General features: G+C 39.5%; 6 protein-coding genes, 1 non-coding gene and 1 pseudogene across 7 annotated transcripts in view; 5 read left to right on the top strand and 3 right to left on the bottom strand.

Annotated features, from left to right (window-relative positions):
* Positions 1-1,115, top strand: part of LOC111811310 (classical arabinogalactan protein 9-like) — a gene marked incomplete in the record, with an annotated part of 1,425 nt that extends 310 nt beyond the window's left edge. Inside the window, 2 exon segments of the mRNA XM_023698090.1 lie at positions 1-418; positions 858-1,115. Coding sequence (XP_023553858.1) covers positions 1-418; positions 858-941 — 502 coding nt within the window.
* A 388-nt stretch (positions 1,116-1,503) lies between these two features.
* LOC111776522 lies at positions 1,504-1,666 on the top strand. The gene has a single exon (XR_002812259.1). It is a non-coding gene; the product is annotated as a U1 spliceosomal RNA (small nuclear RNA).
* Positions 1,667-2,171: 505 nt separating this feature from the next.
* On the bottom strand, positions 2,172-4,836 carry LOC111811261 (annotated as a pseudogene).
* Positions 4,837-5,799: 963 nt separating this feature from the next.
* Positions 5,800-7,994, top strand: LOC111811315. Its single transcript, XM_023698096.1, has 2 exons — positions 5,800-6,181; positions 7,588-7,994. The coding sequence occupies exons 1-2, from the start codon at positions 5,882-5,884 to the stop codon at positions 7,702-7,704; spliced, it is 417 nt and encodes a 138-aa protein (XP_023553864.1). The 5' UTR covers positions 5,800-5,881; the 3' UTR covers positions 7,705-7,994.
* Positions 7,995-8,613: 619 nt separating this feature from the next.
* Positions 8,614-11,596, top strand: LOC111811254 (pentatricopeptide repeat-containing protein At5g02860). Its single transcript, XM_023698015.1, has one exon. It carries the CDS (start codon positions 8,686-8,688, stop codon positions 11,170-11,172), a length of 2,487 nt encoding a protein of 828 aa, XP_023553783.1. The 5' UTR covers positions 8,614-8,685; the 3' UTR covers positions 11,173-11,596.
* Positions 11,597-12,943: 1,347 nt separating this feature from the next.
* On the bottom strand, positions 12,944-16,106 carry LOC111811283 (probable protein phosphatase 2C 63). The gene is made up of 4 exons (XM_023698056.1): positions 15,640-16,106; positions 14,590-14,963; positions 13,560-13,796; positions 12,944-13,477 (listed from the first exon to the last, which is right to left on the bottom strand). The coding sequence occupies exons 1-4, from the start codon at positions 15,896-15,898 to the stop codon at positions 13,208-13,210; spliced, it is 1,140 nt and encodes a 379-aa protein (XP_023553824.1). The 5' UTR covers positions 15,899-16,106; the 3' UTR covers positions 12,944-13,207.
* A 4,548-nt stretch (positions 16,107-20,654) lies between these two features.
* Positions 20,655-23,772, top strand: LOC111811305 (leucine-rich repeat protein 2-like). Its single transcript, XM_023698085.1, has 7 exons — positions 20,655-20,945; positions 21,193-21,325; positions 21,411-21,482; positions 21,720-21,863; positions 22,119-22,190; positions 22,287-22,358; positions 23,459-23,772. Exons 1-7 carry the CDS (start codon positions 20,867-20,869, stop codon positions 23,523-23,525), a joined length of 639 nt encoding a protein of 212 aa, XP_023553853.1. The 5' UTR covers positions 20,655-20,866; the 3' UTR covers positions 23,526-23,772.
* A 27-nt stretch (positions 23,773-23,799) lies between these two features.
* LOC111811268 (probable polyamine transporter At3g19553) lies at positions 23,800-26,672 on the bottom strand. The gene is made up of 2 exons (XM_023698036.1): positions 25,531-26,672; positions 23,800-24,521 (listed from the first exon to the last, which is right to left on the bottom strand). The coding sequence occupies exons 1-2, from the start codon at positions 26,475-26,477 to the stop codon at positions 24,017-24,019; spliced, it is 1,452 nt and encodes a 483-aa protein (XP_023553804.1). The 5' UTR covers positions 26,478-26,672; the 3' UTR covers positions 23,800-24,016.
* Between the last annotated feature and the right edge of the window lie 601 nt (positions 26,673-27,273).

Genomic DNA, 27,273 nt, shown 5'->3' with positions numbered 1-27,273 from the left:
CCCTCCTCCCGCCACTCCTCCTCCAGTATCATCTCCCCCACCTGCCACTCCCCCTCCGGCTTCCCCACCTCCAGCCACTCCCCCTCCGGCTTCCCCACCTCCAGCCACTCCTCCTCCAGCTTCCCCACCTCCTGCCACTCCTCCTCCGGCATCCCCACCACCAGCCACTCCTCCTCCAGCTTCCCCACCGCCGGCCACTCCTCCTCCAGCTTCCCCACCACCGGCAACCCCACCACCAGCCACTCCACCTCCTACACCACTGGCATCACCACCAGCGGCGGTTCCGGCTCCTGCACCCAGTAAGAAGAAGTTGAAGGCGGCTCCGGGTCCGGCCCCAGTTTCGAGCCCGCCGATGCCGTCGGCGGAGGGTCCAGGACCCGCCGGCCCAGAATCTCCTACCCCATCTCAGAACGACAATGTAAGCTTCATTATATACTTCGATTCATCCTACATTAATCTTCTACTAAATTTTAAATGTTATTAAACTAATAATTCTACATTTTCAAATAATTTTTTTAGATTCATTAAAAAAATTAACTCATTTTTTACATTTTTTTTTAATTTTAAAATTATTATCCACAAAATCAAGAGTTCATAGATCTAGACGGTGTAAATTAAAATTTTACGGTCATATTTAATGGAAATTATATAATACACAAAATTAAAAGTTTAGAAATATATTAAACACCCTCTAAAGTTCGTAAACTTTTATGACACGAGCATGAACGAAAACTTCTAGATCTTCTTGCATTTCACGTTACGTTTTTCATTAATCATTATCATCGAACACATATTCACGAAAACGCTAACACGACACGTCGGGTTGATGGACAATATTATTATTATTATTATTGCAGAGTGGAGTGGAGAAAAGTTGGAGAAAGGAGACAATGGTGGGGAGCATGTTGATTGGAATGGGATATGTATTGATGATGGCTTAGATTTCTTCCTTTTTTTTTTATGCTGTCTATGTTGGGTTTTCATTAATCTTCATTTTGCCTGTTCCTTATTTCATTTCATTTTGATTATTATTATTATTATTATTATTATTATTAGCCCATTTCTTGTTTGGGACTTTTGATCTCCATATATATAATACCCATTTGCTTCGGTTACGTTCTCTTGACTCAGTTTAAAATTGTCGGGATGTTTTAAAATTATGATTCGAATCATTCAAAGCGTGTACCTGAAATGTTATGCTGAAAAATGTTTTAGATGTATCGGGTTTAGATAACTGAATATATGATAATAAGATAATGTTCCAAAATTTGAATCGTAGAGCTTGTTTTTACGATCATGTTCTCGTAAATTTTTACTATAAGGTTAATGGTTAAAAAAATTGAGGTAAAAAATTTGGGTGAAGAATTGAGAATAGGGCATTTTTACTAGCCAAGAGGTGAAAGGAGAGAAGCTAAATTTGGTTGTACTTGTCCCACATCGAAAAAGCGGAGGAGGTGGCTGTATGGGGGGCCTATAAATATGATGGGAGAGGGACGTTAGAACATACTTACCTGGACGGGGTCAATGGGCGATCATGAAGGCTCATGGCCTAGATTGGTGACCTCCATTGCACTGTTGGAGGGCTGCCCGTCTAAGGTCTGCCCAAAGTGGCGGAACCTACGTCGTTATTTGTGGCAGTGGGGGCCTGCGTTCGCGCGGCCCCTGTCAATTTTCAGTCTAAGGTTTTTTGTGTTCATACTAAGAAAGTTGGGGTATGTAAAATGGATTTTGTACCTTAATGATCTCGAATGGCCATTTTGTACCAACCCAATAGTACGCAATTTTACAGCCTTGGTTTTTTGTTTGGTACTCATTTTCCTTTTATTTAAATTTACGAATACTACTATTCTCGTGTAAAACATCTACTACTATTCCATCTTACAATTTTATTTTCGTGTAAAACATTTCAATTCTATTCTCGTGTGAAACATTTCAATTCTATTCTCGTGTAAAACATCTTAACACAATTCGTTTGTTTGGGGACTGATTCTTTCACTCCTGAACCAGAATCAGTGAAGGATCATGAATGTTGATTCATGATTGAGTGATTCTTTCACTCCTGAACCAGAATCAGTGAAGGATCATGAATGTTGATTCATGATTGAGTGATTGAGTTTCGTCTTTAAAAGCAGCTGATTGAGTGATTGAGTTTCATCTTTAAAAGCAGCTAATTCATTCTTCACTGTAAAAGTCTCATTCTTCTTTCGTTTCGTCTTTGACTTCCTTAACAAAAATCTTTCCTTCCTTACTGAAAGAACGAAATCAGGAAAAGGAAAAAACAGATGAGAGACCGACCAATAGAATAGGTTCAGGAGTGAAAGAAGGTTCCAGTGAATTACCAACAATTTTTTCAAGAATTTGAATCAAAATCACAAATTTGGGAGTTTTGGAGATAACATTGGGACTAGAAAATAAATTGTTGAAGCTCGAGAACGTGGAGAGAGTATCAAGTACGAGATACTGTTCCATTAGACCTGATCAATAATTGTCCCGTGCGAGAATGTGGAGAGAGTATCAAGTACGAGATACTGTTCCATCAGACCTAATCAATAATTGTCAAGTGTTTATCGATAACTATAGGGTAATGAATCCCCATTTAAATGGAGAACGAGGGAAGGAGTGAGAAGATATTTTATCCCTATTAGTCAAACGGGGACAAAGACGAGGATTATATTCCTCACTCCCATATCCACCCTTTAGCCCACCAAATTCCCATATACACAAGGGAAAAAAAAATTCTGTAGAGCAATCCCTACAAATTTCTTGCCAGGAATCTTCGCCCAAATTTTCACAAAGGTAAAATGATTGCTAGATAAACGCATTCAATACCTTGTGAGGCTTCTTTTCTATGGGATTACCAGCTTCATTTGCCTCTCAAGCTCACTCAACGTACTGTATAACAGATCCACACAAGGATGTGATTTGGTTGCCGAGAAGAATTCATGCACAATCCCATCTATACTGATCCAACTCCGCCCTGGCTGCTTATGAACACCCTTTTCTCTCATAAACCATCTCAAAGCCGAGACATCATCCCATTGAAGATCAGTGGCAAATGAATTCGCCTGCATTACATACCCTGCAGAGCTTTCGGGATCTACTTCAACAAGCTTTTTCGAAACATATCGTGCCAACTCGAATCTCGAATGAAGCAGGCAGCCTCTCAGCAGAGAACTCCAAACAAAGTTATTAGGTTCAAAAGGCATGGTTGAAACAACTTCAAGAGCGTCCTCGACGCAGCCCGCTCGAGCAAGGAGATCAATGTAACAAGCATAGTGTTCTAGACTAGGCGACGTTGAGTAGCGGGTAGCCATTTGAATGAAGATTTGACGTCCTTGTTCGAGAAACCCCGAATGGCTACAAGCAGATAGTAAGCCAATGAATGTTCCAGTGGTTGGTTTTATGTCAGACTCTTGCATTTGGGAGAAAAGCTTCAATGCCTCATCGGCTTTGCCGTTTACTGCAAGGCCCATGATCATGGCATTGAAGGAGATTACATCTTTGCAGATTAGTTCATGAAAAACTTGTTTTGCCTTCTCCAAACTCCCACTTTTACAATACATATCAATCAATGCAGTGGCCAACATTTTGTTTGATGCAATGATACCTCTGCGCCCGCCGTGTTCGAGAGCTTCATGAACCCGACGACCGAGCTGCAAATCTCCAATTTGAGCGCAAGCCGAAAGGACGGTAACCATTGTGACATGGTTGGGTTTGCAATGGGGATTCTCAAGCATTAGACGGAAAAGGGTCAAGGCCTCCACAGGGCAACCATTCTGAAAATATGCATTTATCATTGAATTCCAAACAATAGCACTTCTCTTATCAACAATTTCATTGAACTTTTCTTCACTCTTTTCAATCTTCCCCCACTTCCCATATAGATAAACAAGAACAATATTGATTGAATCACAACAGGAATCAAATTCATTAACCAATTGTGTTAATTCTGCAACCCATTTTTCAATTTCAGCAATTTGAAGCTTAGAACAAGCAGATAGAACACTAACCATGGTGTCATCCTCCGGCTGGATATTCTCTTTGATCATCATCACAAAAACCAGCAGAGCCTTTTCAGCAAGACCCATATGAGCATAGCCAGCAATCAAAGAAGTCCAACAACAAGCCATTTCTCTCTCAGACATTTCGTCGAACATGTTATGTGCAGAACCCATATCCTTCAAACCTCTCGCGTAGACTCCAAGAAGAGCATTGGAGATAAAAGAATCACCCAAATAACCCATTTTCATGACATGGGTATGAACTTGTTTCACATTAGGAGAATGGCTGGAACGGTGAAACGCCTTGAGAAGGAAAGAAAAAGTGAAATCATTAGGGGAAACTGAAAGCCGCTTCAAAGATTTGAAGATGGAAAAGGCAAGAAACGAACAATTCGATTCAGCAAGTACTCTGATAATCGCGTTGCAAGGAAATATGTTCGGCCGTAGGAGTTGATTGAAGACTCTGATTCCAACAGAATGTGGGTAGTGGCCGATAAGTCGAGTTGCGATTAGATTGTCCTGATGCTTCAGCAGACGAAAGACGCGGCCGTGAATTTGACGGAGGCGGGAACTGTTAATCCGGCCTTGGAGGAGGTCGGAGAGATTGATGAACTCAGGATTTATACACGAAGAGCGCATAGCATAAGATTTGCCATTAACCATTTGCGCTTTGGCTTCTGAGACATATCATCGAACACTTCCCGATCATGAAATTCATCCACTAAACAAAGAACAGAAGGAGAAGCACACGCAGATCTTTACTGGAAGCAATCCAGAATCCCGGCGAGGCTAAAGCCGACCAAAGAACTTTCTTCTGCCACCGGCGGGAGGGTAATTGCCAGAACAATGTTGTTTAAATAAAAATAAATGTAATTTCCAAATTTTGTGGAACACCAAAACGGTGCGTTTTGGTTCCCATTAACCAAATTTATTATTTATTAAAAAAAATATTTGTATCCAATTATATAGACATATATTTATTTTATTTTTATTTAATTTGAATTAAGTTCCTAAATTATTTAATATTTTTTTAAATTAATTAATTTATTGGACATCAAATTAAAGGGTATTTTTATAAATTCTAAAAATTTTAATTTTATATATAATATTAAAAAATGTAAAATAAGTTAAAAATTTAAGGATTTATTGGACACAAAATCTAAAATTTATCGACATATTAAATATTCCTGAACTTATGAGATAAAAATTGAAAATTTAACATCTTTTAAAAAATTCATAAATATATTAGACATAAATCTAAATTTTTATGAACTAAACTCGTAATTTAATTTTTTTAAGTTCAATTAAGAGGTCGGACCCTTCACTATTATATAGGGGTGTATATTGAACCCGACAACCCGAACCGACCCAACCCAAATTATAGGGGTTGGGTTGGGTTGAGTTAGTGTTTCGAGTTGGATTAGGTGAATTTTCTGAAATAAAATAATATTCGGATCGAGTTTTGAGTTCACTAGACATAATTTCGGGTTTGTAAAAAATATTCGGTTCGTGTTTCGGGTTTTACGAACTTCATAATTATTTTTTTACTCTTTAGAAATTTACTAAATATTATTTATAGGTTTAATCCCCAAATTTGCCATTTGAGCCGAAATATTAAATAAGGAAATCCCTAAAATATCCATATAAGTAGGCCGGCCCAATTTGACCAGAACGGGGCCGGCCCACTTTGAGCATACTTGGGCCGGCCCATTTACCAGAATAGGCCCAAAAGCCCGATAATGGCATTGTTGTAATTCCAGCGAACCTGAATGGATTAACGCGCGTTCAGAGTTTCGACTTTCGAGCTTCTCGGTCTCACCGCTTCATCTTCGCTCTATCCATTTTTCGAACGTGCACACAACCAGTCGTCAGTTCCGGCCATGGCTTTCGTCTCCACCTTCGTCTCCGGCGAACCGTCGCTCCTCGTTGCCAGAGCCTCCGCTGTCGTCTCCTCCGTCAAGCATCCCTATCAACTTCCTTTGCCTAATTTGCGCTTCTCCCGCACCATTACCTTCGCTTCCGCCTCCAACCAGACCACTGCCTCCTCCCGGCAGCCCCGTGGCATCATGAAGCCCCGGAGGATTTCGCCGGAGATGCAGGCGCTTGTTGGTGCTCCCGAGATTTCTCGTACCCAAGCCCTTAAGGTCATTTGGACTCACATTAAAGAACATAATCTTCAGGTATACTCTCTCCTTCCTCTGTTGTTTTTCATTTTTCTTTTTCTTTCCTCGTTGTTCTTTCGTTCATTTGTTTATGTTACTAGTTTTCAGAGAATAATCCTTCAAGTTTATGGTATTTTTTTTTCTCGAGTTCTGTTGTTTGATGTATCGCCATGGATGAAAAATATCTTGTGCTGAAATTGATCCAAGATCTTGGATCTTGTTCTTTAGAATTTCTTACAGTTTTCTTTCTAGAATACGCTTTAATTACCGTTAGATTATGTTTCTTCCACTCATAAATCATTTGTTTTGAAGATGCTTTAGAATGTGGCCTTTTGTATTAGTGAAGTTTGTAAGTTTAGGAGATTTTTGCTCAGAGTTGTTGGGTTCTGAGGAGGCTGTAAGATGTATTGGCATGGGTTGAAAATGTCTTGCTCTGAAACGAGGGCTAGCAGATGTTGTCATATCGGGCGGTGTGCCATCGTAGATGCTGGTCCTCGAAGTGGGTGGATTGTGAGATCCCACATCGGTTGAAGATGAGAACGAAACATTCTTTATAAGGGTGTGACAACTTCTCCCTCGTAGACGCGTTTTAATAACCTGGAAGGAAACCCAAAAGGGAAAGTTCAAGGACTAGCAATTAGGGTTTAGGGTTTAGAAATTAGAACCTCACAACCTTGAAGTCGAGTCGATTTGTTGTTTTGTTTTCGATTATTTCTTCATTCTTATAAAAACTTAGTGACAAAAAAATCATAATTTTCGACATAGCTGGCTCCTTAGAAATCCATGGTAAGCATGAAACCCCAAAACCCGAATGTCGAGGCGATTTGTTGTTTTATTTTTTATAACTTCTTCATTCTTATAGAAACCTAGTGATAAGAATTAATTTGCAATGTAGTTGGCTCATGAACCCTAGGATGAAACCTAGTGATAAGAATTAATTTGCAATGTAGTTGGCTCATGAACCCTAGAACCCTAAAGGTAAGTCGATTCATTGTTTTGTTTTTGATAATTTCTTCATTCTTATAGAAACCTAGTGACAAGAAAATCATAATTTGGAAAGTAGTTGGCTCCTTAGAAATCAGGGTTTCAAAGCACGGAACCCCAAAACCCTGAAGTCGAGTCGATTTGTTGTTTTGTTTATGATAATTTCTTCATTCTTATAGAAACCTAGTGACAAGAAACTCATAATTTGCGACATAGTTGGCTCCTTAGGAATCCCGAGCCCCAGAACCCCGAAGTCGAGTCGATTCGTTGTTTTGTTGTTTGATAATTTCTTCATTCTTATACAAACCTACTAACAAGACAATCATAATTTGTGACGTAGTTAGCTCCCCAGAAATCAGGGGTTCAAAGCACATAACCCCAGAACCCTGAACTCGAGTCGATTCATTGTTTTGTTTCTAATAATTTCTTCATTCTTACAGAAACCCAACGACAAGAAAATCATAATATGCGACGAGAAGCTGAAGAAAATATTCGGAGGGAAAGACGAAGTCGGGTTTCTGGAGATTGCAGGGCTAATAAGTTCCCACTTTCTATGATGATTTGAAGAATGGAAGATGAACTTTGTTTGTTTGTTTTGGGAGTCGCTCAGGTATTATTGCTCACTGAATCCGTTCATAGCCCTCTTTTGGTTTAGTAGTTGGATAGAGAAGAAGCTTTTGTAAGAACATGTTTATGTAGGGATTGGTCTATGGAAATCTTTGTTAGTCCTTAGTTTGGGTAAAAATGTGTTACTTTTGTACTCTACATGCCTGCCTTTTCTGCTCCGGTTTGCCCTATCTTAGTCTCGAGTACCTCGACGTATAAAAATTAGTCAATTTGACACTCACTCCGTGGCTGTCGTCCTCGTGGTGAAACATGGTATTATCTATTGGTATGTTGTTACTTAAACTAAACAATACGAGCTTCTAAACCTACTCCATAGGGTTTAACGAATGTCGTTACTCTACAAATTTTATAATTTCATTCAAATCCCGCGATTTCATTTTAGTCATGGCTTCCCATGGTTTGGGTCCGGCAATTTCATGACTTCCCATGGTTCGGGTCCTGCGATTTTACTTTAGTCTATACTTTCGATTGTTCAAATTTAGTACAACAACGATTATATTTCACATAAAAGGACAATATTGACCGAAATAAATATTATAATATTCGTATTATGAAATTAAAATATTATAATAATAAGAAATAAAGGGACAATATTGACCGAAATAAATATTATAATATTCGTATTATGAAATTAAAATATTATAATAATAAGAATTAAATTTAAAAAATAAAAACGCGAAGAAATAAATATTTAAATATTTAATTTTTTTTTAATGTGAAAATAATTTTTTTAAGAATAAATTCAAATTTTAGGAAAAAAATTGTAGAAAATAGAAATTTTATAAAATTTATTGCTGTAAAAAAAAAAAAAAAATTAAAATATCTTCATCTTCAAATCCAGAGAGACCACAACTTCAGTTAAACCCCTACTGCAAAATCCACTACCCCGCGAAGCTCTGCGGTGGCCAAAAATGGCGGACAAGGTTGCTCTTCCTCTCCTCCTCCCCAATCCGCCGCCCTCCAAGCCCCTCTTCTCTGTCTTCCACCACCAGCCTGCTTCACACTCTTCTCCGCCGCCGCCGTCGCTCTCTTCTTCTTCTTCTTCATCATCATCATCCCACATATCCCCTATTCTCCAAGACCTATTTCTTCCCCACAAAGACTCCTCTTCTCCTCGACCACATATTCCCAAATCCACTTTCAAATCCCGCAGCCGAATCGGCCGGTCCCGCGACCCGAACCGCGGGAAGCCATGGTCGCACCACCGTCTCTCTACTCAAGGTCAGCGAATTCACGATTCTTTACTTAACCCCGAATTCGATGCCTCCTCGTTGAATGAAATTTTGCTTCAATTGTTTGAAACCAGTCCCGAAGGACTTAATTTCACCCCCGAGTCTGTTTCCTTAGACATTTTGGGGATAATCAAAGGGTTAGTGTTTAACAAGAAGAATGAATTGGCCTTGCGTGTGTTTGATTTTGTTCGCAATCGGGAGGATTTTGCTTCCATTTTGAGTAGCTCTGTGATTGCTGTGATTATTAGTGTACTTGGTAAAGAGGGTCGGGCTTCTTCTGCTGCTTCCTTGCTTCATGAGCTTCGAAATGATGGAGTTAATATAGATATTTATGCTTATACTTCTTTGATAACTGCTTATGCTAATAATGGGAGATATAGAGAGGCTGTGATGGTGTTTAAGAAATTGGAAGAAGAAGGTTGTAGACCAACTTTAATTACTTATAATGTTATCTTGAATGTCTATGGAAAAATGGGAATGCCTTGGAGTAAGATTGCTGCTCTTGTTGATAGTATGAAGAGTTCCGGGATTGCCCCGGATTCGTATACGTATAATACGCTTATTAGTAGTTGTCGACGGGGGTCATTGTATGAAGAAGCTGCAGAGGTGTTTGAAGAGATGAAAGCAGCTGGGTTTAGTCCTGATAAGGTTACTTACAATGCGTTGTTAGATGTGTATGGGAAGTCTCGGCGGCCAAAGGAAGCCATGGAGGTTTTGAAGGAGATGGAAGCGGGGGGGTTTGCGCCTAGTATTGTTACTTACAATTCGTTGATATCGGCTTATGCACGGGGTGGTTTGTTAGACGAAGCTATGGAGCTAAAAACACAGATGGTGGAGAAGGGGATTAAGCCTGATGTTTTTACTTACACCACATTGTTGTCTGGTTTCGAGAAGACGGGAAAGGACGACTATGCGATGAGAGTATTTGAGGAGATGAGAGCTTCGGGGTGCCAAGCAAATATATGCACGTTCAATGCGTTGATTAAGATGCACGGTAACAGGGGTAATTTCGAGGAGATGATGAAGGTTTTCGAAGAAATTAAGAGATGTGAATGTGTGCCTGATATTGTTACCTGGAACACACTTTTGGCAGTGTTTGGACAAAATGGTATGGATTCTGAAGTCTCAGGAGTATTCAGAGAGATGAAGAGGGCAGGTTTTGTGCCTGAGAGGGACACTTTTAACACTCTCATGAGTGCCTATAGCAGGTGTGGTTCTTTTGATCAAGCAATGACTATCTATAGAAGAATGTTGGATGCCGGGGTGACTCCCGATCTGTCGACTTACAATGCTGTTTTGGCAGCGTTGGCTCGGGGAGGCCTTTGGGAGCAGGCGGAGAAAGTTCTTGCCGAAATGAAGGGTGGTAGGTGTAAACCGAATGATTTAACGTACTGTTCTTTACTTCATGCTTATGCCAATGGCAAAGAGATCGAGCGGATGTCTGCACTTGCTGAGGAGATCTATTCCGGCGACATTGAACCTCAAGCTGTGCTTTTGAAGACACTGGTTTTGGTTTATAGTAAAAGCGATCTCTTGACGGAGACAGAACGTGCTTTCTTAGAACTAAGGAAACAAGGTTATTCGCCCGATATAACGACTCTAAACGCTATGGTTTCTATTTATGGTAGGAGAAGGATGGTTTCAAAGACGAACGAAATTTTGAACTTCATAAACGACAGTGGCTTCACTCCAAGCTTAACAACATACAATAGCTTAATGTACATGTACAGTCGTACCGAGCACTTCGAGAAGTCAGAGGAAGTCCTAAGGGAAATTATTGGTAAAGGAATGAAGCCCGATATCATTTCATTTAATACCGTTATCTTCGCCTACTGCCGAAATGGTCGAATGAAAGAGGCCTCGCGAATATTTGCAGAGATGAAGGACTTCGGGATCGTCCCTGATGTAATTACGTATAATACCTTCATTTCATGCTATGCAGCTGATTCCATGTTTGTAGATGCGATTGACGTGGTGAGGTATATGATCAAGAATGGATGTAGGCCGAATCAGAACACATACAACTCTCTAGTAGATTGGTTCTGTAAGCTAAATCGTCGGGACGAGGCAAGTAGTTTCGTCTCCAACCTTCGCAATCTCGACCCACACATAACTAAAGAAGAGGAATGTAGGTTGCAGGAGCGTCTAAGTAAGAAATGGTCATAGCAATGAACAATGCAGCTTGCATCGTGGGAGATGCCTACTTCAGACCCGAAAGAACCGAACCGCTCAATCGGGGTGCGGAAGGTCAACTATAGGAGATTCCTATTCTTTCCATGCTCTTTTATGGCTTTGTAGGAAGACCTGATGCTACACTAGATTGGAAACTTGGTGCTCATCGTGGAGGGATCAGCATAATTATATCCATATTCTGTATAAAAGAAGTGTGGAAGCACCAGCGTTAACATCTGTAAGTAAAATCATAGCTCTTAATATCTTGTCAGATGATACCATGTCTGGTTGATTGTGTTGATAGATTCGATATCTTAAATCATGTGTGGTTCCTCTGTTCTATAGCTGTCTCAAAATATTGATGATAATAATGATAAATTGTGAATGGTGATCGAGTTAGATTTGATAGAATTCTGCCCATGAGACTCCTGAAAGAAATTTAGTTCGTGAAAGTGAACTTGATTTTTGTGTTGATTTTATATAGGTGTAGTAGTATAGTCTATCTTTTGATTCTTTCCGGAACGGTCGAAGTCCACCGCTAGTAGAATTGTTCTCTTTGGGTTTTTCCTTTCGGGCTTTCCCTCAAGGTTTTTAAAATGTGTCTGCTAGGGAGAGGTTTTCACACCCTTATAAAGAATGCTTCGTTCTCCTCCCTAACTGATGTGGGATCTCACGATCCATTCCCCTTTAGGGCCGAGCGTCCTCGCTGACACTCGTTCCCTTCTACAATCGATGTGGGGCTCCCCCCACCCCCTTCGAGGCCCAGCGTCCTTGTTGGCACACTGCCTCATGTCCACTCCCTTCGGGTGACACATCGCCTTATGTCTGGCTTTGATACCATTTATAACGACCCAAGCCCACCGCTAGCAGATATTGTCATTTTTTGGATTTTCCTTTCGGGCTTCCCTTCAAGGTTTTTGTAACACGTCTGCTAGGGAGAGTTTTCCACACCCTTATAAAGGATGTTTCGTTCTCCGTCCCAATCGATGTAGGATCTCACATTGTCTCACAATTACTTGGCTTGAGGGTGGATGATGACTTGAGTAGCTTGTCTATCCAAGCTTACTAAGTTTTTAGGAACAACTTTCAACTAGCACCTGGATTGTTGATCTTCTGATCGATTCTTAGTTAATCTTATTAGAGAATCGTCGATCAAAATGTTGAAGTCTTATGTTCTAGATGACACTTCAATTTATCTCGGAAGTTGTTAGATCTTCAAAGAAGATTTTGGTTTTTGAAGCCTTATCATCTACAAAGTGTTCGAACTTCGAAGTTTTCGGTCTTTGGAGTCTTGTGAGTTCTCTAACAATTAGATCAAATCTTGGGAGTCTTGTGAGTTCTCTAACAATTAGATCAAATCTTGTGCAGGTTTGGGATCAATTAGCTTAAGTATATAATTAACTTCTGGACTTATTTGATCTTGGATCAAATGGTATATGTCACAATTTGACTGAACTAATCTCATTTTTCTTTATTAGAGATTCAAATCTTCTCCTGATATCGTTGAATCCAAATCCTACCACTTGAAGCTTTTGGCTATCCATTAGGAACATGCATCGAAAGACTACCGAAATCAGCATCGTGATTCGCGATATCGTTGATATCAGCGTCGTGACTCACGATTGATATCGTTGATATCAGCGTCATGACTCGCGATATCGTTGATATCAGCGTCGTAACTCACAATTTGATATCGTTGCATGTCGATGCCCACCTAGGAGTACTCAAAATTTCCAAGAAAGCATGTAAAACTATAGATATAATGTAAAAGGGGGAAAAGTGCCTGCCATTATTGAATTTCATAAACCTCTTGCAAGTCAATGGTGGAAAAAAGATCCAATCAGAAACCAAGAAAAAAAGTTATCAAAGCCAGCTGATTCCCATTAGCAGCAATCAGTGACTTAAAAAATTATCTATACATTTAATCAACTCTGTTTCTTTTACTGATGAACCACCCTGTCCCATCCTCTACCTAACAACCCTTCTGTTTCTGTGTATCTCTTTAATTTTGCCTTTCAAAATCAATTCTTTAGATCTTTGTGTGAAGTTTTTCCTCTGCCTCATAGTTTGAGTTAAGAGAGAAAATATCAACAGGTGCAGTGGTGTACCCGGCAATAGCGTTCTTAGCTCCACGGGTGTGTGAGCTTATGTTGTGGTCGAGATAAACGACGATGACAGTAATGTCGTCGTGGAAATGACGCCGAATCCCCTTTTCGATCTTCTTTAAGTCGGTGTATCTCATCTCCCGTTTCCTTGCTGCTTCGTGTTGGGCTGCACGAACTAATCTCTTTGCAATTCCCTGAAGGAGTCAAAGAAATGTTAGAATGTGTTTGGAGTTTGTGCTTTGTAAATGACATAAATGGGAGTTCTCTGTAACTTACTGCTCTTGGGTTCTTGGAAACTATCTCCACAGCAGCCTCATCAGTAAGTTGTTCCCAGAGGCCATCTGATGCAAAGATCAGGAATAGGTCTTGAGGTTTAAGCTCTCGAGTTAGGATTGAAGGTTCGGCAGTCATTACTGCTCGCTTCAATGGAACGGGGTTCCCGAATTGTTGGAATATTGGATCCCGGTTGAATTCGGGTTTCTTTAGATAGACGTCACCTATAGATCTTGAAACCTGGAGTTTCGAAAAGGATAAGAACAGCACAAATGAATTAATAACTAAGATAAGCACCATAGGGAATAAGACTAAGTCAAGAAGAAAGTTCAGACAAATTTCTTTGTTCCTTTCTGTCAATGAAGCTTTTTCCAACATAAAGAGAAGCAGAGTTCTCATTACAGAGTCACAGTTAATACGTTCCAAGCCCACCGCTTTGGGCTCCCCCTCAAAGTTTTTAAAACGAGTCTACTAGGGAGAGGTTTCAACACCCTTATAAAGAATGTTTCGTTCTCCTCTCCAACTGATGTGGGATCTCACAATCCACCCTCCTTCAACTCGTTTCCTTCTCCAACTGATGTGGGATCTCACAATCCACCCTCCTTCAACTCGTTTCCTTCTCCAATCGATGTGGGACCCCCAATCCACCCCCTTCAAGGCCTAGCGTCCTTAAATGGCACACCGCCTCGTGTCCACCCCCATTTGGGGCTTAGCCTCCCCTTTGGCACATCGCCCGATGTGCTCGTATACCATTTGAAACGGCTCAAGCCCACCGCTAGTAGATATTGTCTTCTTTGGACTTTCCTTTTCGGGCCTCCACTTAAGGTTTTAAAAACGCATTTATAAGGGAAAGGTTTCCACACCTTTATAAAAGATGTTTCGTTTTACTCCCCAACCGGTGTGGAATCTCACAGAACTCACCAAGATTTTGATTATTAACTGATGAGAGCAAATTCATTAACAGCAAAGAAAGCACCAAGATCTGTTCTATCAAAATGGAGGAGCCATTAAACTTCAAGAATGCAAAAGTTACCTGAATTATGCCTTTGATCCTCCAAACACCACGGGTATAGACAACTACATGGGAATCATCAGGATGAAGTGCTACAACCTCTTTCCTAACTTCATCTACTCCAACATTGTGATCAGTCGACAACCGTTCTGCGACTACCGGTGTTCTCTTACTCTCCGAAACTCTACGGCCAAGCACAGCTCTTGAATCCCCGAGATTCGCTACGTATAGCTTCGTATTCGAAATTGCACCTACAAGACAGCATGATCCAACTGAAGCAATCTGTGGCTTTGCAGGCAAAACCCGCTTAACCAAACGCAGAAACTCCTCTTCTGTGGCATTGAATGCCTTCTTAATAACATCCTCCGATAGCCCACCTTGTTCTGAAGCAAACTCTGCAACAAAAACTTGAAAGGTAAATTCAAATGAACAATTCCCAGTGTCTCTCTTAATCCCCTCTTCTCCTTCTCAGACTTTCAGAACAATGAAAAAAGAGCCTAGAATCTACGAAAAGCACCCTACAACCCAAGCTCACCGCTAGCAGATATTGTCCTCTTTGGACTTTCCCTCTCGAGCTTCCTCTCAAAATTTTTAAAACGCGTCTACTAGAGAGAGGTTTCTACGCTCTTACAACACTCTTACAAGGAATACTTCGTTCCCTTTCTAAGGGATGTGGAACCTCACAATCCACCCCACACATCTACTAGGGAGAGGTTTCCACATCCTTACAAGAAATGCTTCGTTCTTCTCTCCAACTGGTGTGAGACCTCACAATCACCTTTTGGGGCCAGCGTCCTCGCTGGCACACCGTCAGATGTCTAGTTCTAGTACCATTCCTAACAGCCTAAACCCATGTCTAACTCTAATATTGTCTGATTCGGCCTATTACGTATCGTCATCAGCCTCACAGTTCTAAAACGCATATACTAGAGGGAGGTTTCCACACCTATATAAGAAATGTTTTGTTCGCCTCTCTCACCAATGTGGGGATCTCACACAAACAGAATCAATTACGAAAAAAAAAAACGAGACAAACGAAATACACAAAAAGAGGTTTAAACAGAGTCTCACTATGCATATACGGAAAAAGATGCTTATTCACAAAGCGAGAAGCCTCAGGGCCGCCATGGCCATCATAAACACCAACATACGTAGCAGAGGAAGACGTGAAAACCTGACTCTGATCCTCAAGACAGGAATTAGCCTGCACAACAGCGATCGAATAATCACCAGAAGCATGAGCCTTCAATTCCGACTGCCACAGCAGCCCATCGCCGGCCCACCGTCCAATAAACCGCTCAAGCGGCCTGCAACACGACCTCAACATCATGAGATTCCGATCAAAAACACAATCAAACTCCGTTTACAACCGGAAAATCGAACGCAGAAGGAAAAATCCTTAGAGAGAGAGAGAGAAGAAGAGGCGGAGTGAAGTTAAAGAGGAGAGCGAAAGTGTGAAAAGCCGAAGAGCATCGCTGAAACGGCAACCATTTTCATACTCTTAAAGCCCAAATAAACTGTCCATTTTTTTCCCTTTATTTTCTTTCCTTTTCCCTTCGTCCTCTTTTTAATATCATTTATTGACTTTTCTACCCTCCTTTTCTCTTTCCATATATAAATAATATAAAATTTCATTTTCAAATTTATATTTATATTTTAATTATAACCTCGATAATTTTACCTAACGAGTCGTCGATACCGTTACTACGTGCATGTCATTAAGAAAACCACGGGAAACTGTAACACAACCGATAAATATCTTCCTCATCTGCCTCGAGTATCGACAACTTAGCTAATAACTCTCGGGTATGCAAACACATATGTAACAGTAATTATGAATGCTTAACTTGGCGGGACTTTAAATCGTTTCGTCGTTTATATCGTCCCTCTTTGACCAAAGGAGGATGATTAACTTATTTTATTACAAGACATCAGAACGCTTAATGATGCATACGTTAGCCGTTAAAATGACATATATTTCGTGTTCTAGACAGTTTGCTATTAAAAGTCAACTCTCGACCATAAGTTTGTTATACGATTTCCTCGAAGCCGAAATCAAACAAGTGTTATCTTTGCGTTTCAGTGGTGAAGCAAAATGATCAATGCTGGATTTTGTTTGAACGTTTGATGACCGAAATTCAACGAACCTATCAGTTAAAGATGAAATTAATTGTGACGATGAATTTGAACGGGGAAAGAAAAATCACGACGAACCTCAGATAAAGACACATGTATTTGACTTTAGGTTTTATCCATTTTTTCGTTTTGTATTTATCATAATTTTAATATCATATCGAGACAAATATTGTTTCTATCTAATTCTCTGTCGGATTCGAACATAGTTAACTGATAAAAGAATATATCTTGACCATAAAAGAAAAGTCATAATAACATATCTCGTGTCGGGGATCAACTTAAATATATTACGAGACGAAAAAAAATTGTAACAACCCAAACCTGCCGTTCACCGATATTGTTTTCTGTAAACTTTTCCTTTTGGGTTCTACTCAAAATTTTAAAATGCGTCTACTAGGGAGAAATTTTCACACCCTTGTGGGATCTCACAATCCACCGTGAGGCTAACGTCTTGCATAAGACTCAGTGTCTGGCTATGATACCGTGAGGCTAACGACAATACAAAACTGGTAAAATTGAATATATGTAAGCAGTGGACTTGAGCTATTATAAAATTGATATAAAAAAAATAAAACAATATTTAAAAATATTTAAGAATAAGAATTAAAATAATAAAAAAAAGTTAATCACGATGGATAAGAGCATTTGATAAATGATTTTAAAATAGTTAAAACGGTTCAAAAAATTATAAACATATTTTTAATAATTTAAAACCAATTGGTACGTTAAAGACATTTTTAGGATAGCATTTCAAGCACGTGCTTGTCGGTGTCGGTGAAGACTGAAGAGGCACCTCTCAATCTCTCGAGAAGCCTTTCTAAAGATTCGTATTGATATTTTTCTAAAATACAAACCGAACTAAAAAACACGAGCGTGGATGAAATTCAACGAGGGAATAGATTGTTATATTAGTATTTCATTCGCTTTATAATGGTAATTTACAATCTACCCATAAATACATCTACTAAACTTTACATTATTAGAAGGCCAATTTGGTCATTACACAGTCTTACTCAACTCGAAACTCGAAACTCAAGTCTTTACATATTGTTCATTGTTCCATTGGCAGCTAGCCTTCTTCCGACCCCAAGGGTCAATCCCGACTGCCGAAAACGGTGTCGGGGTTCAGGTCATCGACGCCATCGAAATCCCGAAACCAGTAGGGTCGAGAGAAGGAAGCTGCATGTGTAGGGATGTCCTTCATGACCCACTCATGGCCCGGAGGGTAGTAAATTCGAGTGCGAGAATGGGGCACCCAAGTGGGTGAGTTATAGGCCAGTGGCTCGGTCTCTGCCTCGTCTTCTCTTTGATGTGTGGCTCGTTGGCCTGTGGACGCCATTACAAGGCTGCTCAATTGGCGCCTCACTTTCCTGTCATGCAACTAGTTAGGCCTTCAAAAATTTTCAAATTGGGTCGAGTCACGTTAATCCGAGCTTGACTTAAAACAAGATTGAATCGACTTAAAAAATGTGAATGAAAGATCCCACTGAATTGAGACCACCGGGCCTATCATATCAAAAGGGTTGTCGAAAGAGAACCCGACTACCTATTTCATTCGACGCTACGGGGCGGGAGCCTGCCCGATTCAACCGACTTTTGGATAACAAGAAGGCGAATTGATCTGCTTTTATCTAGGAAAAAGCCCAATAAGCTACCAACTCGGTGCAGGTCATGTGACCAATAACTCGACCATTCTAGCTTTATGCTTATCTAATATACTGTTAATTCATTCACCCAGATAAAATGAATGCTTAAAATTTATGAAATTGAGGTCATTATCTGTAACGTTCGAGTAAAAGAGACATCAGCATGAAAGTAGTCACGAGGATATGATGATTAAGAAAGACTTAAATAATTAAAAATTACTATATATACCAGTAATGTGTATTATAAAATTAAGCGTGTTAAAGCTTAGAAAAATTATGTATCGAGTAACCTCAAAACTTTAGACATGTGAGTGAAAACAAAGCATCATAAAAAAACATGGTTAGCTCGTGCAGACAATCTTCACTTCTATAAGTTGTCCAATACAAATAAAAACATAGTCATGTTGTACGAGAATGTTGTGCAGACACTATTTTCATGTCTGATTCTATAAATACGACAATATCTGCTAGTGGTGGGCTCGGACTGTTACATTTTATCTCATGAATATCTTTATTCATGAGAATAAATTATGTCTCGGAATACACTATTTCCGTGTCTAACACTGTAGCTACCAATTCCCGACTCCAATTCACGGAATCAAACGACCTTATAGACTTTTTCGTAAGCAAGTGAAAAAAAACACAAAATTATAGTTGAAACTCAAACACGACACACGAGCCAACGAGAATATAGCTTTATATATTCTTGATTAACGGATTAAAAGCTTGAATCTATCGGCTCTACGGGTCGTTGAACTATTTAAACACGAAAAAACGTCAAAAAAGGGAACATTAATTTACCTAAGAAACAATGCATTTGCTTGCATAGCCATGCAAATTCTTGCCATGCTTACGAGGGAGAAAATGAGGGAATTTTCCGGGAAAATCCAAAGCCAAACAGCTTGAATTTTCTTTCCGGGAAAATCCAAATTTATAAGGGATTGTTCATGTGAATAACAATCTTTTGCCCAAATCCAACCAAAACAAGTTCATTTTTCAAAATCAAAGCTAAACCCATTAACAAGAACAGTGAAAATTTAAAGGTTTGTTTCTTTTTTGGGAACAAAATTTTCAAAAAGGGAATGGAACGCGTTCTTGCAACGTGTGGCTCGAAAGCTTTGATCTAATGTCATCATCGGTGGATGCCTTTGTATTATAGGTGTATACGAGTTGGGTTGGGAAAATATTTTTGGATAAAAGTTCGGGTGGATTGAATTAGTAACCTAACCCAACCCAGCCAGACCTATGAATACTTATAACATGTCAATGTATATTATAAATTTTTGTTCGGTCTGGTTCAACCTGAAGTTTTGCCTAACGAACTTGAAACTTGAACCAAATCTATTCGAGTTCAGAAAAAATTAAACCAACCCAACTCAACTTTTATATTTTAAGTTAGGTCGGTTCGAGTTGTCGGGTTTAAAGTAACCCAAGAGTATATATATATATATATATATATATATATATATATACATACATACATACACATATATATGTATGTGTATATGCATACACATATATATGTATGTGTATATGCATGTTACGGTTTTGGTCACATATACTCAAATATATATTTGTTTGTGAAACCGTCATATATTACCGTACGTGTTACATAAATAACTAGAATCTCATAAAACTCCAATATAAGATATTCACAGTCATGTATCACTAACATTTATTACAAACGTCAAATATTTTTAATCTTCACGACAGTCTTAAAAAGTAGGGTAGGATTGAGCTGTGAGCTCTATTTTCGAGTTGATTGGGTTGACTCGATAAAAAAAAGTCAAACTTGTAAACTAAACCTAATTTTCGAAGTTTCAAGAATCCAACAAAACTCAAAGAAGAACAATAATAATAATCCAAGTCGATCCTTACGATTTTTAGGAGTTCAAATTATTCTGTTTATCAAGTTATATAAACACTCTTATTTATTAGAGACGGGACACGAAGAATCGTGCGCGAGAATCAAAAGATTAGGTACAAAAGAGGGACAAATCAGGACATAACCAGTCAAAGGACACCTTGGGGCCCATTTCAGACCCATAACTTTTTAACTGTCAATACCCATCGTCTTCATTGTGTTCTCAATCCACAATTCCCCAAATCAACGCCCTGGGAAGAAGAAGCCTGTTAGTTACGTATACGGTGGTGGGCCCTCACCGCCGCCCCACCACCACCATTCACGCGGCGGTGCTGTCTCTCAACAACCCACCAATCAAAGCAAAGCACCCATTTCCACACTCACTGTTTTAAAACAATGTCTTCCCTCTTCTCTTTCTTCCCTGTTGCTGTTCTGTAAGTTGTTCTGCTCTTAAAGAGTTTCTTTATGGTTGGTTTCTCTATTTTTTTCCCTCTTTTCTTTTCCATTGACTTGACTGATCGATCACTCTGAGTCAGATTCCTCATCGATCCCATTGTCTAGTCTTTTTTTACATCTTTTTTCATCGTTTTTACCACTATTTCTCTTTTGGGTTTTCTTCAATCTCTCTGTTTTCGATTTCTTCTCTTGCAATATGGCTTCTGATCTTATCATCCTCTGCTTTCTCCTTATGGGTCTCTCTTTTTCGCCTGTAATTTCCACTAATTCTGAAGGTAAACTTTGAATCCAATTGAATGCCTATGAACTGTTTGATGTTTTGCCTCTTTGAACTTTTTTTTGACTTCTTCGGTTGCCTGTAATTTCCACTAATTCTGAAGGTAAACTTTGAATCCAATTGAATGCCCATGAACTGTTTGATGTTTTGCCTCTTTCAACTTTTTTTCTTTTTAGTTTACTTTTGACTTCTGGGGTTGGTTTTTGAGTTTCTTGTTCATGGTTTGGTTGATCTTCTGGTTTCAGGAAATGCTCTACATGCTCTTAGGAGAAGGCTGTCTGATCCCACTAATGTGCTGCAGAGTTGGGACCCTACGCTGGTTAATCCTTGCACTTGGTTTCATGTTACCTGTGATTCCGAAAACCATGTGATCCGCTTGTGAGATTCTTCCTATATGGGTTTCTTTGATTGCCTGCAACATGGAACATAGTTGAAATTGAGCCTCTTTTCTCTGTGTTTTCAGGGATTTGGGAAACTCGAACATTTCTGGGACTTTGGGGCCTGAAATTGGTGACCTCCAGCATCTTCAATATCTGTATTGCTCTACATCTTCATCAATTTGTATATATGTATAGTTTTTCATGTATTTGAGCTTTGCCATGTTTGATATCCTATAAATTTTCCTGTGAGCTGACATGTTATCGTGTCTGTAATCATTCGAGATGCATGTAAAACTGGCGGAAACTAACAGAAGAGTATAAGGAATGGTGTCCTTCATAAGTTGGAAATTCTATGGCTAAAAGAACATGTCTTGTTTTTCAATGCCTTCCAGGGAGCTCTACAGGAATGGGATAACTGGAAAAATCCCCACTGAGATAGGTAATTTGAGAAACCTCGTAAGCATGGATTTGTACGAGAACAAATTTAAAGGAAGGATTCCAAAATCTTTCGCCAAACTCAAGTCACTTAGATTTCTGTAAGCATATCCTTCTAACTATGAATGAAGTGAAGTGTTTTGTTGATTTGTGAGATCCCACATCAGTTAGAGAGGAAAACGAAGCATTTCTTATAAAGATGTGGAAACCTCTCTCTAGTAGATGCGTTTTAAAACCGTGAGGTTAACGGCGATGCTTAACGGGCCAAAGCGGACAATGTCTGCTGGCTGTGGGGTTGGGCTGTTACATCATTTCTCTCACTATGTAATCTAATTGGGTCCAATTTGCATAAACAGACGGATGAACAACAACAAGTTAACAGGCTCGATTCCAAGGGAACTTTCATCACTCTCTAAACTCAAAATTTTGTACGTTTGATTTAGAAACAATTGCTTCGTTCTCTAGTCTTGTTCTCTCTCAACATTTTATGGAAAACTAAGGTTGTCTTTTAACTTTTCCTGCAGTGATGTCTCAAACAATGATCTCTGTGGAACAATCCCTGTTGATGGACCCTTCGCTGATTTCTCGATGGAAAGGTGACAAGCTCTTTTGATTTTTGTTCTTCTCTGATTTTCTCTGAACATATTTCATGAATAAATTTACTTCATAACTAAGATAACTGATGTTTATATTTATATATCATATGCATATCTAGATTTGTTTATATTTATAGTTACTAAGCTTATGTTTATATACTTATAAAACAAGTTTTGATGCATGTTACTCTTAAAGTTATTATTTTTGTTTTAAAGTTTTGAGGCATGTGTAATTAAGTGTTGGACTCGCGAGTTGTAACAACTAGTACCTTACTCATGTCAATTGTGATACCGAGTATCTGCCACGTGTCCTACAAGTGATGGATTGTTGAAGTATTTGAAATGTCTCGAACTGTCTCGTTACCTTTGTTAAAGTATCTGTTGAGAATGTTACTAGAGTCTCACATCCTTAAATTAGAGAAGAACGTGAATATATAAGTGAAAGACAATGTGGCATGAGGTTTTTTAGAAACAAGTGGACAATATCATATGTTTGTTTTGGTATGTAGAAGCTTGTTGTCCTTAAAAAGTGATATTGGAACCTACTTCCTATTTAGCCATGTCAGTAAAATTCTCGAGCGTTGAACAAAAAAATGGCGAGTCTCAAAAGATGTATTCAAGCTGTGATCTGTAGTTGAGCAATATGCTTTAGCAAAGATCTTGGAGTTAAAGCTGAATAAGAGTTAGATGGATAGATGACTGTTTGAGGGGAGACTCGGGGGTCTTTGTCTCCAGAGGAGGATTGTTGGGAATGCAACTAAAGCTCTTCATTGGCTAGATTAGGAGAAGTATCTCCATTGGTATGAGACTTATTTCCAAAGTAGACAATATCATACCATTGTAGAGATACGTGGAGGGTCTTGCCCCCTAACAGTATCCATATTACATATGTCACCATTGTTGTTCTTGATCGCCTGGCTGAATTTCTGGTTTTTGGGAATTTATGGCCACTCTTTTTTCTTGCTTGTCACAACGACGAATCTAACCTGGAATCCTAGAGTACACGTCCAATTGAATGACATGTTTCGATGATCTTCTCTGTGATAACAGATTCTTGATCGATTAACTGTAGTATGTACATGTTCTCTTCTTTGCTGCAGTTACGAAAACAACAGGCTGAGTGGCCCCGAGTTGCAAGGACTTGTACCATATGACTTTGGATGCTGAACTGAGCTCGAGCTCGTCGATCCTTAGACTAAAATAGCACGGCTTAGACAGCATAAGAAGGCTCATGTCAAAATTATTGCCTCTGATAATATAGGAAGATAAGAATGTATGAGCTTCTCAACGAGAACTAACGAGAATCAATTGTATCCTATAGTCGTCCAACTTTGCTAGTTCTGTTTTCCCATTTGTTGGGATGAAGATTGTTCCATATCAGTAGTAGTTCAACTTCAAGCTTTCAAGTTCAAAAGTCTAGCAGCCTTCTAAATACACATTGCAGTCAAAACTAACCCCTTTGTGTTGCATCCACAGACAACATATCAGCACAAGTATAAACCTTTCAAGAGAATATGAACACAATTTGTACATAAATATGTTTACATAACAATGTATTCTATGAAACACTTCGATATTCATCAATCAAGCACCCGATCTTCGAAACCGCATGGTCTGCATGGGTTTCGACTGTGTCCGAGTTGGGGAATCTGTGGATGTTATTGGTTGGCTATATTCGGAGACGAAGGAGATTCTGAAAGAAGCCGAATCACTGCCTCATCGAGAACTTCTTCCCGTGGTTGCGGCTCAACCAGCCGATCTTCCACATCAGGAAGAGTAGCTCCTTGCTCATCTGAAATAAATTTGACCCATCCTCTGTTCTTTGCTTGTGAAAGAGAAGGGTATAGAAGAAACCCTACAGCAATTATAACCCCACTGATTAAGAATGTTTGTGCAGAAGCTAAACACATGACAAGAACCAGCAAGGCTGCAGGTGGCAAGCAAAGCATTATGGCACCAAATGTTTGCAAGGGAACTTTGTAAGGTCTGTGGAGGTCTGGCTTCTTCATTCTAAGTTTTATAAAGGCAGCAAGCTCCAAAAGCATTCCTATGGAGTATAGGAAGTTGAGAAACTCGAGTATTTCTTGGAAACTCATCCATGAGAGGAAGATAACCCCAATGGCAGAGCACAGAATGCTGAAGGTGGGTGTCCCATATTTTGATCTGCAAAGTGAATGAGAGACAGTAGTTCAATAAGATCAGCTGTTGCATCCACAATGTGCCTGTAAATCAAATGGATCAAAACATTGGAAGAGTTTAAGGAGGAAGTTCACTTGGGTTTGGGTATGAAGATAGGAGAAAAGAAGTTTTGGAAATGTTTGGCATATAAAGTTTTGAGCTACCTAAACTCATCTTGGAAGTTTAAAGAACTCCTAGGAGTCTTATAGTCTTAGGGGTTCTAGGATACTTCTAGACGAGATCCCATAGTAGAACGAAACCACCTCGAAGGGGGTGGATTGTGAGATCCCACATCGGTTGGAGAGGAGAACGAAACATTTTTTATAAGGGTGTGGAAACCTCTCTCTAGCAGACACGTCTTAAAAATAATGAGGGAAGCTCGAAAGTGAAACCCAAAGAAGACAATATCTACTAGCGGTGGGCTTAGATGGTTACAAGTTATGTCAATGTCAACTTACTAATAAAATGCATATTGTTATCTCGACCCATTTGAGCTACCTATGGTTTCACGTCCATGGTGATATAAACCTTCGACCTCCCCCCTCAAAGGATTGCTATTATGACTCACTACCACTGATTCGAGTTACAAATCTCATTTGTGAGTCAGATGAGATCCCACATCAATTGGAAAGGAGAACGAAACATTCTTTATAAGGGTGTGGAAACCTCTCTCTAGCAGACACATGGAACGGAGCCACTAGAAGAAGTTCCGGGAGTTACGAAGGAAACCTCGAGCTCATATTGGTCATGGGTTGAGAACGGGAATTGAATTCTCTGAAACCTAATTTACCGTTGTTCCTCAGTAGCTCAGAGGTATACTTGAACAATGAGGGGAAGCTCGAAAGTGAAACCCAAAGAAGACAATATTTGCTAGTGGTGGGTTTGGACTGTTACAGCTACAAATCTCATTTGTGGGTACATCAGGCAAGACTATTGCTACTCAAGTTGCTAACAATACAGAACAATGAGAAGGAAACTAAACAGAACCACCAACCTTGAAGCAAACACAGAAGGAATCATGCCCATCTCACTCATCCCAAGCAGTTGATATGCATCACTACTCATTTCAGCCTCGAACAACCCCATGTTAGACATAGCAGCAGCCGCTTGAATCCACCACTTCAGCCACGCCCCACCAATCAACGCCCCAACCTCAGCAAAATACCCATCACTCCACTCACTTGAATCTGTCTCCAACGCACCAGTCCCAGCCAAAAGAGGAACCAAATAAGAACAAACCACCAAAACCACAGCCCCAAACATAGCCTTGGGGAAAGTCTTGCTAGGATTCTCAACCTCCCCAGCTAAAGTACTTGCCTTATCCCAATAGTTCAGGTTCCAAAACATACTATTGAAATAGCCCCTCCAATTCACCATACTATAATCTACAACTAGCCACTTCCTAGGCCTTATTCTGGGAATTGAAAGAATGGTCATCACCACAAAAGGACAAAGCGAAAACACAGCAAGAACAACAGCAGAAAACCCAACAATATGCAGACCACGATAGTTCAAGTAAGTTAAAGAAGCAGTGATTCCTAACAGAGCTGGAATTCGAGCAAATATATGGCTAAAAACAGGAAACGAACGCTTCAAGTAATCAAGAAACAGTACAGGATACAGAGCATTATCCATTACCCCACTGAACCATTTCCAGAAGCCCTCTTGAAACCCCCAAAACGGGCCAAAAGCTGCTGATATCCAGACCACATATCCGCCGTTTTGGGGGAAACTTGTGGCGAGCTCCGCCGTGACCAACGCCTCCGGAATACTCCAAATAAAGGGGAACACTAAGAAACCTAGCAAAGCTAGAAGCGGACCACCGCCAGTGCTCACCGAATCCTCCACTCCGAAGGGTCCTCCTGAAACGTCGTAGAAAATCAAAGCGATGAGAGGAAGAATGGTTAGTTTTGGAGCAATATTAGCCCTCTCGTCGCCCATGGACAGAACAGGGCTGTTCTCAGAGATGAAGAAACACCGCAAAAATCAAACGGAATTGGGAATATGAGCGAGATCCGCTGGAAATTGCAGGGAAATGAACCTAAATACGTGCTGTTCTTGGCCAATGGGAATGGGTTGAATGAATTACTCTGAAGAGGACAAAGGAGAGAGAAATAAAGAAGAATCTCTCAGATTTTGGAATTTGTTGATTAAGGCGATCGGTTGACTTCCTCGTCTTCCTCTCGTCCTACCCTAGGTGGTATAATTTAGTAGAAGATCATAGATTTATAAGTGAATTTCTACTTGTATGAGATCTTTTGGGAAGAACAAAACGAACTTGTGCTCAAAGTGGACAATATCATACTATTATGAAGATCGAGCTTGTGCTCAAAGTAGACAATATCATACCATTGTGAAGATCGAGCTTGTGCTCAAAGTGGACAATATCAGACGATCTAGCTTTTGTTCAAAGTGGAGCATATCATACAATTGTGAAATCTATGATTTGTAACAAGCGCCAGTATCTCCAAGTTCTTTGGATAAGAGGTAAGAAATTAGATAAAAAATAACAATAAAAATAATTTTAAAACTATTTGCAACTACCAGCCAAATATTAGGTCAAATATAAACAACTATTAATTAATTTAATTAATTTATGCCTTTTAAGTTAATAAATAAATTAAATTTTAATTAAAAAAACAATTAATTTATAAGATATTACGTGTCATTTATAATAAATTTAATTTTTTTTTTTTTTTAAAGTAGGGAGACTAAATTTATAATTTTGAAATATTAA

Source organism: Cucurbita pepo, chromosome LG15 (assembly GCF_002806865.2).
Source record: "Cucurbita pepo subsp. pepo cultivar mu-cu-16 chromosome LG15, ASM280686v2, whole genome shotgun sequence".
In the NCBI taxonomy this organism is placed as follows: domain Eukaryota; kingdom Viridiplantae; phylum Streptophyta; class Magnoliopsida; order Cucurbitales; family Cucurbitaceae; genus Cucurbita; species Cucurbita pepo.
Note: the sequence above shows the minus strand (reverse complement) of the source record. Positions and strands in the feature narration are given on the sequence as shown.